Below are 19,055 nucleotides of genomic sequence, written 5' to 3' on the forward strand. Positions count from 1 at the left end.
GCCAAGCCCTCTTCAGACCATATTGCCTTAAACACAGCCGAGAGAGAGAGATTTCTTTAACAGTCATTGTCGTCATCATGGACATCTCAAATGGGTTCTCTGTCTGCTGCTTTCCTGTGCTTTCTGAATGGTCATCATGGTTACTGCATGATTTAGTTTGAAATGTGAGTGGGAAGTGAACATTTCAGTCTAGGAGCCAGTGTCATGTAAAGTGGATGGAAGCATTTTCACTTTTGAGTAGATGGAGAGCATTTAAATAATGAATTTTACAGCCAGTAATGAGAAGAGCAGCGTGTGGATGATTTTAGCCCTAAATTGGTACCAGACAGAGTGGAACCCTGGATCCACACAGCAGAGTGGATTGGTCCACAGGCTACAGGGCTGGGCTGGCTGGGTTTTGAACTAGGGCTGTGAGGGGGTTAAATGGAAGTGCCAACAGGGCCATAGTGCCTGGTTGGCTAACTGGGCCAAGCATTGATCAGCACCGTCTGTGGCTGTGGAGGTCTTTTGATGGGAGGCGGTGGGTGAAATGTCATAGATGAAAAGGTGTCGGTGAAAGAGAATAGGGAATGACAGGTAGAGTCAAACACAGAGGGAGCTTTCCGGACAGGTGACTCCTGGGGCATTGAACTATTCTGACTGAAATGTTGTCCTCCCCCTCATAACCCAGGCAGGTGACACCTCTGGACGCACCATGGAGGGATGTGCTTGTACAAATCAAGGCTCATTCCACTTCCAAAATGTCAGAAACACTTAGCTAGTGTGTAGTCAAGCATGCAGTGTTTATTGATCGCTTGATTCTCACTTTACAACCTGGAAACCAGTGGCAAGGGTTACTCAATGGACTATCCTGGTTAAATAAATACTAACGAAATGACTCCATGTGCTCTCTGTTACACATCATATATAGGTTCATAATGATAACCAACTGTGCCTTAGTGTAGGGGTAAGGAGGAGGGTACTGTCAGTGCCTTGCTCTCCTAGCAGGACTGGCAGAGAGAAGCTGTATTTGCTGTGCTGCATAGATTAAACCAGTGTGTTAACTAGGCCAGTAATGGGATCTACCATTGGTCGAAGGCCAAAGGTGAACGAAAGGGGACCGACGCACAGCTCAATTAATGTATAGGTGGTACCGTCCAAAATGTCACGTTATTTCCTAATGTAGTGCACTACTTTTGACCAGGGCTCATAGGGCTCTGGTCAATATTTGTGCACTACATGGGGAAAGTGGCGCAGTGGTCTAAGACTGCATCTCAGTGCTAGAGGCGTCACTACAGACAACCTGGTTCGAATCCAGGCTGTATCACAACCGTCTGTGATTGGGAGTCCCATAGGGCGGCACACAATTGGCCCAGTGTCGTCTGAGTTTGGCCGGTGTAGGCCGTCATTGTAAATAAGAATTTGTTCTTAATGGACCTGCCTAGTTAAATAAAGGTACATAAAAAAACAGGGTGCCATTTGGACGTACACTGTGAGATCTATCTACCCCACTGAATTAATCTCCATCCACCTCAGTATAATCCTCCCAATGGAACTCTGAATGGAAGCAGCCAGGCACATAGGCCCTATCCCCCACATCCCCCAGCCAATGCCTCCTCTGTACATCCAGATTGATTTTTGATTCAACGGAGCTGGGCTTAGAAACCTGTGTATTCCAGTTCCCTATGATGGCCAAGCACACAGAGCCACTCTGGAATCTCACACAAAGGAGGATAGGCTATACAAGGAAAGGAGATCTCAATGCAGTTACCTTGGTAACGGAAAGATTGACTTTATCCTCTCACAGAAAGTAGGTAGCATTTCCATTTCAGGCTGGCGATTTGCTCGGGGGTTTAAATTGAGCATGTGTGAGCAATCCATTTTATTCTTTGCCTCTACGTCTCATTTCTTCCTCTTTGATACAGGAAAGTGCTCTCATCTATGGACCCCCCCCCTCCCCCCAGGCAGCACACGTCTAGCTCAGGCTGAGGTGAAGTGTGTGTCGACTGTTGAGGCGAGGGAGGTAGCAGCCACTCGTGTCTGACACACAATGTGCTGTTCTGCTGCCTTTGTCTGCCTCCCCCGCTCAGCTCAGCTCAAGGCTCCAACAGGCAGTCTGGCTGAAAGAGGGAGCAAGAGAGAGAGAGAACACAGGAGGAGCGCTCTTCTCATTTAAACGCCTGGTCCCTTCAGCCTCCACCATCCACTCACACTAGAGGTCCTTTCACCAACTACTGCTCCCCTCTTCACCCTGGCACCCTCCCTGGCCTGAACCTCTCCCCATGGTCAGCCAGCCCCCTAGCCTGGTCCCAGATTGGTTTGTGCTCTTGCCAACTCTTTGCGTTCATTGTCAAGCCGTGTTGGGCATGATGGCACAAAGACTGACACTCAGGTTACCATCTCAGCTCCATAACACTTTGTCCGTCCTAGAAATTATGATTCAAGGGTAGCGTAATGCTCCCTCCCCACACCTCTCGCTTCCATTGTCTGTTATTGGTGTATCATATGAATGCACACCTGCTGGCCTTGGTTACCTCGGCACGCTGTTCTCAGGATTTAATGTAGGGCTCTGGTTGTGCTCCTGGCTGTATGTTTATTCTGAAGAGGAGGACTGGGGGCTGAGAGAGAGACTGAAAGTGGCAAGCCAAGTGGAGACTGAGTGCTGCTACCTTGTCTGTCTGTTGTCTGGGGGTGGAAGGGGAAGCAGCCTCATTTGGATTGTAAATGCTGCCAGCTTTTCATATTGTTGTCGCACATTAAATGCGTACTAGACTCTTTGGGTCCAGCATCAAAGAGTGTCTGGGGATAAATTAATTTTGATTGAATCTGGTGGGTGGTTTTTGTCCCCCAATGAGTGCCCTAAACGGGGAGAGAGAAAAATGGTCTGTTGCTTTTTGGAGGAGGTCAGTTTCAATGTGCTGTTTTTCTTCTTCTCTGTGTACTGTAGGCACAGGACATCTGGTTAGTTGAAGAGCTGGCTTTGGCTGCATCTTAATTGGCTGGATCATATGTTTTAACTAGGATTGCAAAGGGAAGTTACTTTCAAGGTTTACCAGTAAACTACCAGAGTTTGGTAACTTTCAAGGAATTCATGGAATTTCACGTCATCTAGTGGCCTTTTTGGGTACTTCAGATTATCACAGGCGTCTCTCTGTCCCTTTGTGTGGCCTTATCACGTGTTAAATATATAAAACAAGATTTTACAATATAATAAAAAAAATCTGTAAAATATTATTCTGAATAATAACCCATCAACTTAGTGAATACCATTAGTGTTTAATAGGAGTGTTTCAACCTGAAATCCCCTTTATATTTTACACCAGGGGTTGCGTTAATGCAGAATTCTGTTTATAGCACAGGGGAAAAAATAACCCATAAGAAATATCTTACTGTGTTTTGAAAATGCGGATCTAAAATGCTCCTTATTGTCATTTCTGTTTGGTATCAGATTCATTTTGAGCTTCCATTACACGTGTAACGTTTGGAAATGTAGCTGGCTACATTCTTTCTATGATCAACTTTAGAAACATCATTTTTGCATTTAAAAAAAAGACCTTGCTTTTTCATTGTAAGTTAGTTTACTTGTGTAGCTGCCAGCCAAATAGCGTTCTGCTTCTGCTGTCATCTGATGAAAATGAATAGATTTTCTGCCGTATATGTTGCGCTAATGTATTTCCTGTGAAGGAGAACTATAGTTGCACGCCCCTGATCACTCTGTTGAAGCAAGTAAACACTTGATTTTCAATGTAAAATGCAGGTGAAGTCTGCTTTTTGAAAATTGAGATTTCTGAAGTGTAACGCGACCCCTTACGGACTTGTGTATTTTACTAGCCATGTCAATATGTCTTGTAATTGTTTTGATGCCAAACTGGTGGCAGTTGTGGAAAAAGTCCAAAGTTGGAAGCGTTGCAGACTTAATTAAAAATAATTCCATTGTTTATTAATGCTTTTTTCATTAAGGCTATTTTCTCTTTAACCATATGGTTTATCTACTAAACTTAATAATATTGCTGTGGGGGCTGCGTTAAGTCAATTATAGCTATATAGAAATTTAAGATGTCAAATAAATGATATCTAGCTCAGGGCTCCAGCTATGTATTTGGTTTGCTAACTTCTTGGTTATATCAGAGACATTCAATCCCCTCCTGGATCAAGATCCCTGTTGCCTAAATTGTTTTGCGCTTCAAAGAAATATTGCCCCGTTTGGTAATACCGTATACCCCCGGTATGGTACAGAAACGGTATGACTGCATGGATACCACCCAACCCCACTGTATAGTGATTTGTAATTAATTTAGGGCATTCAGGATCTATGCGGGCTTTGTGTTATTGAATTACATGCCTTGTCCCCCTCTCTCTCTCACTGTCTTTCCTTCCCTCCGCAGTGTGTGCTGTACCTCTGGTCACTCAAGATCAATCACCCGACCACACTCTTCCTCCTGCGAGGGAACCACGAGTGCCGGCACCTCACAGAGTACTTCACCTTCAAACAGGAATGTAAGTACTGTCACTGCAGCACGGCAGGTCACACCAATGAGGACAAGCCTAATGTGATGTAACACTGCAGGGTACTACTTAGGGATCAAAGGACCTATCCAACCTAGAGTAGCAGACCTGGCTCTTCTCTGCAAACAGATGGTGCCTAAAGTACATGCTTAAGGGGACCTTCTTCCCCCTAGCTTTGATGCCTATTGCTGCTCTTAGTGCAGTTGTATTTGTGGCTGATGAGCTTGGCAACCGTTCAGTGATAGACAGACACCAGGATTAGGAAGCCTGTGTCAGTCATCAGATGTAACGTCTCATCATTCAGATGTCTTCATCCATGCATAGAGACCATTTCTCCTATTCAAGATACAGACAGAAAGTGAGCTGCAGAGGCATGAAGAGCAGCCAGCCATGTTGTTATTCAGACAGTTAAACACAGAGCTGACACACCCACAATGTGTTTATAGAGGTGGTAGGTAGGTATGTGTGTGTGTGGCATTGCATTCAAGTGGCAGCACAGGTGTGAGGCACTAGTATGCAAATATCGGCAAAGAAACAAACCCCACTTTGGCAAACAGGACAGGAAACATTGGCAAATAGCATTTAATTGGCAAACACCCATTGGAAAGAAAGATGCTTGTCTAATTTGTTCATAATGAAAGCACTCGGAAGCATGCATTTAAAGTAATTGAGCAACGCCAGGCAGGCAGAGGCAGTTTACATGACTGATCCGTGTTTCCCTTCTCTTCAGTGGAATAGGGCATGGTTTCCCAAACTCAGTCCCAGTGTTTTTGTTTCTAAAGCCTGGTCTGGTTGCTACGGCAACACTGATCCACCCTGAACAATCCCACTGGGCACACCACATAATTTCAAGTGGATAATTGGGTAATATTTGGTTGAGACATTGATCAATGAGAGAACCTATATTCACCCACTCAAAGACAGCCAAAAGTGTGTTGAATTTCCGATGTGTTATCGCAATTTTTTTTGCAACCATCTAAAAGCACAACCAAATTCCAATGTCTGTTTTTTGGTTTAGTTGTCACCCCTATGCAACATTGCATTGCACTTTCAACTATTTAAAAGCACAGGAAATTAGAATACACTGTCAGATGTTTTATTTATTTATACAAAAGATTAATATGTTATCACTGTGATTCATTGAATAGCAGAACCAAATTACCTTGATTGCAGTTAACATTACATTAAAAGTACATGGTGCAAGTGTACTTAATACAGTGGGGCAAAAAAGTATTTAGTCAGCCACCAATTGTGCAAGTTCTCCCACTTAAAAAGATGAGGCCTGTAATTTTCATCTTAGGTACACTTCAACTATGACAGACAAAATGAGAAAAAAAATTCCAGAAAATCACATTGTAGGATTTTTTATGAATTTATTTGCAAATTATGGTGGAAAATAAGTATTTGGTCATCTACAAACAAGCAAGATTTCTGGCTCTCACAGACCTGTAAGAGGCTCCTTTAAGAGGCTCCTCTGTCCTCCACTCGTTACCTGTATTAATGGCACCTGTTTGAACTTGTTATCAGTATAAAAGACCCCTGTCCACAACCTCAAACAGTCACACTCAAAACTCCACTATGGCCAAGACCAAAGAGCTGTCAAAGGACACCAGAAACAAAATTGTAGACCTGCACCAGGCTGGGAAGACTGAATCTGCAATAGTTAAGCAGCTTGGTTTGAAGAAATCAACTGTGGGAGCAATTATTAGGAAATGGAAGACATACAAGACCACTGATAATCTCCCTCGATATGGGGCGCCACGCAAGATCTCACCCCGTGGGGTCAAAATGATCACAAGAACGGTGAGCAAAAATCCCAGAACCACACGGGGGGACCTAGTGAATGACCTGCAGAGAGCTGGGACCAAAGTAACAAAGCCTACCATCAGTAACACACTACGCCGCCAGGGACTCAAATCCTGCAGTGCCAGACGTGTCCCCCTGCTTAAGCCAGTACATGTCTGAAGTTTGCTAGAGAGCATTTGGATGATCCAGAAGAAGATTGGGAGAATGTCATATGGTCAGATGAAACCAAAATATAACTTTTTGGTAAAAACTCAACTCGTCGTGTTTGGAGGACAAGGAATGCTGAGTTGCATCCAAAGAACACCATACCTACTGTGAAGCATGGGGGTGGAAACATGATGCTTTGGGGCTGTTTTTCTGCAAAGGGACCAGGACGACTGATCCGTGTAAAGGAAAGAATGAATGGGGCCATGTATCGTGAGATTTTGAGTGAAAACCTCCTTCCATCAGCAAGGGCATTAAAGATGAAATGTGGCTGGGTCTTTCAGCATGACAATGATCCCAAACACACCGCCAGGGCAATGAAGGAGTGGCTTTGTAAGAAGCATTTCAAGGTCCTGGAAGGGCCTAAACAGTCTCCAGATCTCAACCCCATAGAAAATCTTTGGAGGGAGTTAAAAGTCCATGTTGCCCAGCAACAGCCCCAAAACATCACTGCTCTAGAGGAGATCTGCATGGCGGAATGGGCCAAAATACCAGCAACAGTGTGTGAAAACCTTGTGAAGACTTACAGAAAACGTTTGACCTCCGTCATTGCCAACAAAGGGTATATAACAAAGTATTGAGAAACTTTTGTTATTGACCAAATACTTATTTTCCACCATAATTTGCAAATAAATTCATTAAAAATCCTACGATGTAATTTTCTGGATTTTTTCTTGTTTTGTCTGTCATAGTTGAAGTGTACGTACCTATGATGAAAATTACAGGCCTCTCATCTTTTTAAGTGGGAGAACTTGCACAATTGGTGGCTGACTAAATACTTTTTTGCCCCACTGTAGGCAATTTATTGTACTTCAAAAATTATTGAATTGTTTGGTTTTCAATGCAACTAGGGTTGGGCTGTATCCAGATTTTCATATCGTCATACCATCCTTCTCTCACGTTGGATTTACGGTATTACTAGTTTAATACAGAAGGGGGCACCAAGAAAAGCCCATTGGGTGTCTATTACCAGAATGCTAACAAAATTAGCGAATTTCCATGGAGGCTGCTGGCTAAATATGCTAAACAAGCACAAACGAAGATAATGTAATTGCAAAGACCAGCAATCCAGCTCATAAAGAAAGAGTACCAATCAAACGTTTGGAGACATCTACTCATTCAAGGGTTTTTCTATATTTTTACTCTTTTCTACGTAGTAGAATAATAGTGTCATCAACACTATGAAATAACACACATGGAATCATAACACACTAAAAAGTGTTAAACAAATCCAAATGTTTTCTATATTTGAGATTCTTCAAATAGCCACCCTTTGCCTTGACAGCTTTGCACACGCTTGTCAGTCTCACAACCAGCTTCACCTGGAATGCTTTTCCAACATTGAAGGAGTTCCCACATATGCGGCACACTTTTTGGTTGCTTTTCCTTCACTCTGTGGTCCAACTCATCCCAAACCATCTCAATTGGGTTGAGGTTGGGTGATTGTGGAGGCCAGGTCATCTGATGCAGCACTCAATCACTCTCTTCCTTGGTCAAATAGCCATTACACAGCCTGGAGGTCCTGTTGAAAAATAAATGATAGTCCCACTAAGCCCAAACCATATGCTGGTTAAGTGTGCCTTGAATTCTACATAAATCACAGACAGTATCACCAGCAAAGCACCATCACACCACATCCTCCATGCTTCATGGTGGGAACTACACCAACAGAGATCATCCGTTCACCTACTCTGCATCTCACAAAGACATGGCTGTTGGAACCAAAAATCTCCGATTTGGACTCCAGACCAAAGAACAAATTTCCATCGGTCTAATGACCATTGCTCGTGTTTCTTGGCCTAAGCAAGTCTCTTATTGGTTTCTTTTAGTAGTGGTTTCTTTGCAGTTATTCGACCGTGAAGGCCTGATTCACAGTCTCCTCTGAACAGTTTATGTTGAGATGTCTGTTACTTGAACTCTGAAGCATTTATTTGGGCTGCAATTTCTGAGGCTGTCAACTTTAATCAACCTATCCTCTGCAGCAGAGGTAACTCTGGATCTTCCTTTCCTGTGGTGGTGGTCCTCATGAGAGCCAGTTTCATCATAGAGCTTGATGGTTTTTGTGACTGCATTTGAAGAAACTTTCAAAGTTCTTGACATTTTCTGCATTGACTGACCATGTCTTAAAGTAATGATGGACTGTCATTTATCTTTGCTTATTTGAGCTGGTCTTGCCATAATATGGACTTGGTCTTTTACCAAATAGCTATTTTCTGTTTACCACCCCTACCTTGTCACAACACAACTGATTGGCTCAAATGCATTAAGAAGGAATTAAATTCCACAAATGAACTTAACAAGGCACACCTGTTAATCGAAATGTATTCCAGGTGACTACCTCGTGACGCTGGTTGAGAGAATGTCAAGAGTGTGCAAAGCTGTCATCAAGGCAAAGGGTGGATACTTTGAAGAATCTCAAACATAAAATATATAATTTGATTTACCACTTATTTTTGGTTACTAAATGATTCCGTGTGTTATTTCATAGTTTTGATATCTTCACTATTATTCTACAATGTCAAAAAATAAAGAAAAACCCTTGAATGTTTAGGTGTCCAAACTTTTGACTGGTAGTGTGTGTGAGAGCCGCCCATGCCTAAACACAACCAAATATCAGCATTTTGAAGGAGATTTATCTTCTACTTGAATAGTTCCATCTGTGCCGCTGACTTAGTCTGGCTTTAATTAAAGTTTGCCTACAAACAATAACAATTGATATGTTGGATTCATCTTAACCAAACATCTACATAAAAAAATGGTACTAAATCAAACTTTAAATGCACTTTAAATAACATTAATATGATTTAGTCCTATTATTGAACATAGATTTTTGGTTGAGATGGAGATGTGACTCCAACACATCAGTTATTAATTTTATAGACCAACTGAAATTAAAGCCAGACTTAAGTCAGTGGCACAGATGGAACTATCCAAGCAGAAGATGCATCTCCTTCAAATGTTATTTGGTTGACAACCAAACACAATTCCATATCATTCCATTTAAAATCATCCAGTGCGTAATACCCTGGGCCTATTGTATTGTCTATTTTTAGTTGAATTCTGAGTGAATTGAAATAATAGTCGTTGATGACTTTGCAAATGCTATATAGTCCGAAATATGATCATTATGCTATGTGAGTGAAATTTATGGTCACATTTTAACCATAAACCATTGCCCATTGGAATGACATTTGTAACAACCGTGAATCTATTTTGTTAAGTGGTGATCTCTCAACAATCATTCTCACGATATCACATTGGTAATAGTCAGTGACAAATACTATAGCTAAGCAGGGCTTGGTTAAAACCCTGGAAGGTAGACCAAGGGTAGTTATAGATCAATTCTCCAGTAGGAGGTGCTGCCCATCCTATAGTATTTTTTTTTCTGATTGGAGATATAACCTTGAAGATCTTGTTTTTAAAGGTACAAATTCAACTTTTTAACAACGTTTGTCAACGTTGAAATTTGGTTACCATGATATAATCCTGTGGTTGAAATTTCAACAAGTTTGACTTTTTTCAAATGTGATGTTTTTTCAATGTAGATTCCAAGTCACAATACGTGGACAAATTACACTGAAGCAACGTTGAGTCAACCAGATTTTGAGCAGTTGGTTATTAGCGCTCCTCTCCGGAAGTCAGCCAGAAGCTCATGTGACTGACAACAGTTTATCTATGGGATCCTTCGGCATAGAGCTAGGCAATATGGCCTGAAAATTATATCTAGATTTTGTTTTCAAACCTATGGCTGATTTTTCACAATTTCTCAATTGTTGTTGTTTTTTTTAAGTGTTGTACAATTAAAGGTCAATTACACTGCGTATCAAACAGTCGGCAATCATCAAGTTAATTCAAGGCTTGTGAAGTTTTACCTAAGCTAAATAAGCCTTCCACAACCATATGACCCACTAATAATTTAATTTTATCAAAGTAGTTGAACCATTTAAAAAAAATTAAAAAAAATCTGCAATCACTCATCTGGCTTTCAAGTATCTCTGTGAAAAATGCAAATTTAAGTAGAACCATGCATAATGCACATTCACTAATAATGACTCACTTCTTGAAGCAGGCATTAGGCTGTAGAAAATGAACTCAGGCCTCAACAATCTCTCAAGCCGACGTGATAGTGATTAGCCAGCTAATCTTTGTATTTCAAAAGATCTTGATGTGTGTGTGTAAACCGTAGAGTAAGTGGCGAAGCGAGAGGTTTCACTCTTGCTAAAACTGAGACTTGCATCTTGTCATTGTATACAAATCTCTGGTGTAAATGAGAAGTCTCAGAAGAGTGAAGGAGACGAGACCAAAAATACAGCATGAGAACAAGCGGACAAACGCTCATAAAAACAAAACAGGTATTTTGCGATGTTTTGCGATAGGTGTTTTGAAATATCGCACAAAAACATACATTCTAATTAATTCAATATTTTGCCCAGCCCTACTTGGGCAGATGAATGGCTTTAACTTGATCGCCAAAATCTTTAACAGTAGATTCAATTAGATGGGCTATAGCCAAGGCCCTAGTATTTAAAAGTGCTTGTTCTGGTTTGTCATTCAGCCTTTGGGTTAGTGTAAGGCTAGTGCAAGACTGAGGAATTCCCTTATGTGCGCCTAGACAGGCCTCTGAACATTTTAACCATGTCAGGAAATATGAGTTCGATATAAACTGATTTCAAACCCTGAAGGTCAAATGGAGTGCGGTGTGGTTCTCTCTCCCTTCGCTACTTTAGAATAGTTTGAATGCTTCTCTCTCTCTCAATCATGGTACTCACTGATTATCTTGCTTTCCTTGGACTCTCAATGATAGTGGCCCCTGTCCAGCACTAAGTATTTTAATTTAAGGTATTTTTTGGACTAGTTAATGAGAGAGGAAGGGAGGTTTGTTGTTAGGCAGAACTAACTGCTCCTAATTTACTGGCCTAATAAGAAACACTGCTGTTCTCTCGCCTTATATGGACTTCACTTCCTCAACAGTCAGTCAGTTAATCTGACCTGTGGTAAGTGTTGTGCAAGACAAGTTACACTGAAAGTTCACCAGCATCTGAAGTAAAGAAGCTTAAGCAATTATCCAGGAAGACACAACATCCGCTCCGGTGTAGCCAGTAACTGTTAAGATAGTGGTTAAACATATGTAGGTTACTAGTCCCAAATGGCCAGTGTGAAGTATGTGCCGCCACTACATGTATGCTGTTGCTACTAAAGGCTGACAAACAAAACAACGAAACCCTCTGAAATACTAGGCTGTAGCTAATTGATTCTACTTCCTACTAAGTTATTTTGGCATGTAGACACGGTTAGTTTGACCTCTGACAATTGAATGTGGTACTGTCTCATCAAGTGTTTAACTAGCGCTAGTAGTTTCTCTCAGAAAGCAATTGTGAAGTTGTCTCACCTGTTCCATATTTAGGTAAGATTAAGTACTCTGAGCGCGTGTATGATGCCTGCATGGAGGCCTTTGACTGCCTGCCCCTAGCTGCTCTTCTCAACCAACAGTTCCTGTGTGTACACGGCGGTCTCTCCCCAGAAATCAACTGCCTAGACGACATTAGGAAAGTAAGTTCACCTGGCACCTGATGAGAAAGTGGTGTTTGAGTCCACGTTTGCTTACAAAACCAAGTGTGGATACATTTGGTTGATTTTAATCAGTGATCGATCACTTGCGTGTGTGTGTGTGTGTGTGTGTGTCCATATGCACGCGCTCCACAGTTAGACAGGTTTAAGGAGCCTCCAGCTTTCGGCCCCATGTGTGACCTGATCTGGGCTGACCCAGGAGAGGACTACGGCAGTGAAAAGACAGCAGAACACTTCAACCACAACTCAGTGCGAGGCTGCTCCTACTTTTTCAGGTACGGTACTAGTTCAGCACAATGTGTCCAGTTTCAGATGTTTAAAAAAAAATGAAATCAAATGATAGTTTGCCACTTGAATAGTTTCCATATCCTCTGAGTATCCAGGGATAGGTCTACATGATACAACAAATGCTGACACTACACATCCAAGTATAACTGATTTGAAATGGTTAAACTCCAGGCTGTATCACAACCGGCCATGATTGGGAGTCCCATAGGGCAGTGCACAATTGGCCCAGTGTCGTCTGTCATTGTAAATAAGAATTTGTTCTTAACTGACTTGCCTAGTTAAATAAAGGTTTAATTTTAAATTCTGTAAAGTGAGTGGAAGAGGTGAGAAAATTGTCTATCAACAATGACAACCCACTGGCGTCTGACAACGTAGATTAAAAATGACTGAGGATAATAGCGGACGGTATTGCCACCCCTATTTGCCATATCTTCAATTTAAGCATACTAGAAAGTGTGTTCCCTCAGGCCTGGAGGGAAGCAAAAGTAATTATACTACCCAAGAATAGTAAAGCCCCCTTTACTGGTTCGAATAGCTGACCAATCAGCCTGTTACCAACCCTTAGTAAACTTTAAGAAGATATAATTTGACCAGATACAATGCTATTTTATTGTCAAATGAATTGAGACTTTCAGCATGCTTATAGGGAAGGACATTCAACAAGCATGGCACTTACACAAATGACTGATTGGCTGTCAGAAATTGATACAAATATTGTGGGAGCTGTTTTGCCTGACTTCAGTACGGCTTTTGACATTATCGATCATAATCTCCTGTAAATGCATATGTGTTATGGCTTTACACCCCCTACTATATTGTGGATAAAGAGTTACCTGTCTAACAGAACACAGAGGGTGTTCTTTAATGGAAGCCTCTCAAACATAATCCAGGTAGAATCAGGAATTCCCCAGGGCAGCTGTCTAGGGCCCCTTTTTTCAAGCTTTACTAATGACATGCTTGAGTAAAGGCAGTGTCTGTATGCGGGTGACTCAACACTATACACATCAGCTACTACAGTGAGTGAAATCACTGCAACACTTAACAAAGAGCTGCAATTAGTTTCAGAATGGGTGGCAAGAAAAAGTTAGTCCTAAATATAACAAAAAATATTAAGCATTGTATTTGGGACAAATCATTCACTAATCCCTAAACCTCAACTAAATGTTATATTAAATAATGTGGAAATTGAGCAGATTGAGGTGACTAAACTGCTTGGAGTAACCCTGGATTGTAAAATGTCATGGTCAAAAACATGTTAATACAACAGTAGCTAAGATGGGGAGAAGTCTGTCCACAATAAAGTGCTGCTCTGACTTTTTAACAACACTATCAACAAGGCAGGTCCTACAGGGCCTAGTTTTGTCGCACCTGGACCACTGTTCGTGGTCAGGTGCCATAGAGGGACTTCTGAAAATTACATTTGGCTCAGAACAGGGCAGCACTGCTGACCCTTAAATATTCACAGAGAGCTAACATGAATAATATGCATGTCAATCTCTCATGGCTCAAAGTGGAGAAGATTGACTTCATCGCTACTTGTTTTTGTAAGAAGTGTTGACAAACTGAATGTACTGAGCTGTCTGTTTAAACTACTAGCACACAGCTCGGACACCATGCATACCCCACAATAATATATTGTGTATAAACCCCAGTAAAAGCCAGCCCAGCAGCCACATTGAGATCTGTCTCTAATGGCACCCTATTCCCTATAGGGCCCTGGTCAAAAGTAGTGCACTATATAAGGAATAGGGTGCCATTTAAGACTCACCACGTTTCCTTGCTGGCTGTAGCTGTGAACTCCTGTTCTCTTGACTGCTGGATCAGCTATCAGAGCTCATAAATACCACTGCCTTGCCTCTGCTCTACTTTGGCCTCACTAGTTATTTAAACCCTGCCTACCTCCCAGGCCAGAGGGAAATACACAAAATGTATTTCCAAAAGTAAAGAACCGCTAGAGAACGCTTCTAATGGTTTTACTCAAAGAATCTGTCACGTTGCATGGTTGCCAGACTGACACTGTGAGGTCCAGATTTAATTCCACTGGCTGTTCTAATAGTTTTTTTTCTCTGTCTTGCCTTGCAGTTACCCTGCTGTATGTGACTTTTTGATAAATAATAACTTGTTGTCTGTAATAAGAGCACACGAAGCACAGGATGCAGGGTAAGTTTTTCTACTTTTTTTGATCACTTAACGTTACCAAAAATAGCTATTTATTTTTGTCTCTTCACTATTGTGCTGTCAAACTAAAATGATTGTCTCATCCCAGGTATCGGATGTACAGAAAAAGCCAGACTACAGGCTTTCCTTCATTAATTACAATCTTCTCAGCACCAAATTACCTAGATGTGTACAACAACAAAGGTTTGTGTACTCCTTATATCAAGACGGTGTGTGAGTGTTTTATGCACAGTCTTATATAGCTGTTATGTTTACTAGCTGGGATTGGCGTTCCCTTCTTCTGTCTGGCCTCTTCTGTCTCCAAAATATGACAATTTGCCAATGTGTTACAAGTGCTACTTTTGCCAGTGCTACATTTTCTGTATGTCAGAATGGCTAAGTTTATCATTATTTTTGTTCTTGCTCCTACTACCAGCTGCTGTATTAAAGTATGAGAACAATGTGATGAACATTCGGCAGTTCAACTGCTCCCCCCACCCCTACTGGCTGCCCAACTTTATGGACGTCTTCACGTGGTCCCTGCCATTTGTTGGAGAGAAAGGTATGCATGTGGTCCCCGTCCAAACTCAGTGTTTCAGAGTTAAGAATGCGGAGTAGAATGCCAGAAAGGAGCATTGGCACATTAGTGTAATAGGTCTGCACCCAAAAAGATGCAGCAAAGAGTGTTTTGGTGGTGGTGCTAACCTGAGCTGTGGTGCTGCCGCCTTTCCCTTCCCAACAGTGACAGAGATGCTGGTGAACGTCCTGAACATCTGCTCTGATGATGAACTCATGTCGGAAGGAGACGACCTGTGTGAAGGTAAGAGGAACAGCCAGGATTTCACCCTCGCTGGTCCACAGGTTGCAAAACGCACACCTTGGATATCACATTTTATTAGTCACATGTGCTGAATACAACCGGTACAACTTTAGAGTGAAATGCTTACTTAAGAGCTCCTAACCAACAATGCAGTTTAAAAAAATACAGATAAGAATAAGAAAGAAAAGTAACAAGTAATTAAGGAGCAGCAGTAAAATAACAATAGCGAGACTAAATACAGATATACAGGGGGGTACTGGTACAATATGTGGGGGCACCGGTTAGTTGAGGTAATATGTACTGTTGAAGTCGGAAGTTTACATACACTTAGGTTGGAGTCATAAACTCGTTTTTCAACCACTCCACAAATGTCTTGTTAACCTCACCAACAGCCAGTGAAAGTGCAGGGCTCCAAATTCAAAACAACAAAAATCTCAGAATTAAAATTCCTCAAGCATACAAGTATTTTGCACCATTTTAAAGATAAAATTCTCTTTAATCCAGCCACAGTATCTGATTTCAAAAATGCTTTACAGCGAAAGCATCACAAACGATTGTGTTAGGACAGCACCAACTCACAGAAAAACACAGCCATTTTTCCAGCCAAAGAGAGGAGTCACAAAAAGCACAAATAGAGAACATTAATCACTAACCTTTGATCTTCATCAGATGACACTCATAGGACTTCATGTTACACAATACACATATATTTTGTTCAATAAAGTGCATATTTATATAAAATCTAATTTTACATTTGTGCGTTACATTCAGTAATTCTAAAATGTGGTGATTGTGCAGAGCGCCACATCTATTTACAGAAATACTCATTATAAATGTTGATGAAAATACAAGTTATACATGGAATTAGAGATACTTCTCCTTAATGCAAACGCTGTGTCAGATTTCAAAAAATCGTTACGGAAAAAGCAAACCATGCAATAATCTGAGTACAGCGTTCAGACAACAAAGCAGCCAAAAAGATAGTCAACAGAAGTCAGAAATAGCATTATAAATATTCACTTACCTTTGATGATTTTTTAAAATGTATTTTATTTTTTATTTTACCTTTATTTAACCAGGTAGGCAAGTTGAGAACAAGTTCTCATTTACAATTGCGACCTGGCCAAGATAAAGCAAAGCAGTTCGACAGATACAACGACACAGAGTTACACATGGAGTAAAACAAACATACAGTCAATAATACAGTATAAACAAGTCTATATACAATGTGAGCAAATGAGGTGAGAAGGGAGGTAAAGGCAAAAAAGGCCATGGTGGCAAGGTAAATACAATATAGCAAGTAAAACACTGGAATGGTAGTTTTGCAATGGAAGAATGTGCAAAGTAGAAATAAAAATAATGGGGTGCAAAGGAGCAAAATAAATTAATTAATTAAATACAGTTGGGAAAGAGGTAGTTGTTTGGGCTAAATTATAGGTGGGCTATGTACAGATCATCAGAATGCACTCCCAGGAATCACAGTTCCACAAATGTTTGTTTTGTTCGATAATGTCCATCATTTATGTCCAAATAGCTTCTTTTGTTAGGGCGTTTGGTAAACAATTCCAAAAGCGCGTTCAGGTCCAGCCGAACATCAGACGAAAAGTTCAAAAAGTTCTGTAAAAGCCCGTAGGAACTTGTCAAACTAAGTATAGAATCCATTTTTAGGATGTTTTTATCATAAATCTTCAATAATGTTTCAACTGGAGAATTCCTATGTCTGTGGAAAAGCAATGGAACGAGAGCTAACTCTCTTGACCGCGCCTCAGAGCCTGTGGCACTCTGCCAGACACCTGGCTCATTCCTCTCTCATTCGGTCCCACTTCACAGTAGAAGCCTCAAACAAAGTTCTAAAGACTGTTGACATCTAGTGGAAGCCGTAGGAAGCCCCTATTGTAGATGTTGGGATATTGGTTGCGTTAAACTACAAGTCTCAGATTTCCCACTTCCTGGTTCGATTTTTCTCAGGTTTTTGCCTGCCATATGAATTCTGTTATACTCACAGACATCATTCATAGTTTTAGAAACGTCAGTGTTTTCTATCCAATACTATAATAATAATATGCATATATTAGCATCTGGGACAGAGTAGCAGGCAATTTACTCTGTCACCAAGAAGTTAACAAACCATACTTTTGGCAAGTCGGTTAGGGCATCTACTTTGTGCATGACACAAGTCATTTTTCCAACAATTGAACACCTTCCTAATATTTAGTTGCACTTCCTTTTGCCCTCCGAACAGCCTCAATTCGTTGGGGCATGGACTAATGTGTTTTGTAGACTTGGCATATGTCAAATGGTAGAAACCATTGCAATGCAATATGAAATCTCCAACATTGCTTAGGATATTTTTTTTTCCTTGTATTTAATGAGAAGACGGTGGAATACCAGCGGCACGTAAAGAGGTGATCCGGAATAAGATCCGAGCCATTGGGAAGATGGCCAGAGTCTTCTCTGTTCTCAGGTGAGAAGGTCTCTCTCTCAGTATCACACCAGACAGCATTATATTGTATTATCTATTTTTAGTTTAGACTTGAGTCTAGTTCATGACATGACTGAAGTCAGTTAAGTGCATAATGAAGTAATGTTTGAAAACACAGTGCTGGTTCTGAGGTTTAGTGAGCAGGCAACAGTGAGTCACGACACAGCACCGTGGTGAGGCTGTGTAATGACATTAGCCAGCCACACAAATGCAATGGGGAAAGGGAGATGCAGATCGGCACAGAGATCCTAGAATTCACACATGTTCTATATGTAGGTCTATTAGTGGCCCATATACAGGGATGTCATTGGATGCTACAGAGGAGTGTTTTAACGTATGTAGTTACGTTAACTTCTCCTTTCTCTCCTGTTTCTCTCTCGTTCTTCAGGGAGGAGAGTGAGAGTGTGCTGACACTCAAAGGACTGACCCCGACTGGATCGCTGCCTCTAGGAGTGTTATCAGGCGGCAAACAGACCTTGCAGACTGGTAAGTGTTCCTTTCACCCTCCCTCATCCTCCCCTGTCTACCCTCACCCTGCTGTCTCTGTCCTCCTCTCTCTCTCTTGTACCCCCAGCTCCACCCGTTTCCCATGCCCTACCCTCAGAGGGCCCTGGGGTGCCATGCCGTTTTAACCTGCACTAGCGACACAGCCTTACCCCAGTCACATTAAACTGAAGGATGTACACTTCACTCAATGTTTTGCATTTTGACATGAATAAGTTCACTTTCGGGGAAAAAACCATAATAGACCCGGCTCTTCTGCTTTCCTTTTTCCATGATGCAGTGGAGATGTGGAAACCATCACTGTCGCTGATGCCTACACCTGGCCTTTGTTAATATACATTAGATGAACATCATGTTAGATTGCAACCTTCGTCTGTCTTGGGCTCTGTATCAAGCCAGCCGTCCCCGTGGGGTAGAGGGGGGACTGTGGGAGGGTGTCCGGGGGGTCGGCTCAGCGCCACCTGTCACTGAAGTGGCCGTAGCCCTGATCTAAAGGTCAACCAGCCCAGCCAGCGGGGGAAATACACACACACACCAGGCCTGTCAGCAGGAAGGAGAGAAGGGCATGTTGGGGGCTGGTCTCCCAGGCGAGGCGGGGGTGTACTGAACGTCGCCACAAAGCTGTGAGCACTCATCGAGAAACCACACGACGTGACCTTTACCAGAATGCCATTGTCTGTCTCAGGCTGCGTCCCAAATGCCATCCTATTCACAATCGAGTGCACTGTTTATGACCAGACC

The 19,055-nt window shown here is 41.7% G+C and overlaps 1 protein-coding gene across 9 annotated transcripts in view; it reads left to right on the plus strand.

Annotated features, from left to right (window-relative positions):
* The window catches only part of LOC110536272 (serine/threonine-protein phosphatase 2B catalytic subunit gamma isoform), a 43,941-nt gene that overhangs the window by 13,620 nt on the left and 11,266 nt on the right, over positions 1-19,055 (plus strand). For 6 of the 9 annotated variants that reach the window (XM_021621967.3, XM_090191038.1, XM_021621970.3 and 3 more), the window contains exons 4-12: positions 4,365-4,476; positions 11,900-12,045; positions 12,199-12,338; positions 14,434-14,511; positions 14,618-14,712; positions 14,945-15,070; positions 15,251-15,328; positions 17,705-17,792; positions 18,199-18,296. In XM_021621967.3, the coding sequence (XP_021477642.1) occupies positions 4,365-4,476; positions 11,900-12,045; positions 12,199-12,338; positions 14,434-14,511; positions 14,618-14,712; positions 14,945-15,070; positions 15,251-15,328; positions 17,705-17,792; positions 18,199-18,296 (961 nt within the window). Of the gene's footprint in view, positions 1-4,364; positions 4,477-11,899; positions 12,046-12,198; positions 12,339-14,433; positions 14,512-14,617; positions 14,713-14,944; positions 15,071-15,250; positions 15,329-17,701; positions 17,793-18,198; positions 18,297-19,055 lie in introns of all 9 variants that reach the window. The other 3 variants (XM_021621966.3, XM_021621968.3, XM_021621969.3) reach the window with 1 other exon arrangement.

Source organism: Oncorhynchus mykiss, chromosome 11, assembly GCF_057628025.1.
Source record: "Oncorhynchus mykiss isolate SJ-2025 chromosome 11, ASM5762802v1, whole genome shotgun sequence".
NCBI classification, from domain to species: Eukaryota; Metazoa; Chordata; class Actinopteri; order Salmoniformes; family Salmonidae; genus Oncorhynchus; species Oncorhynchus mykiss.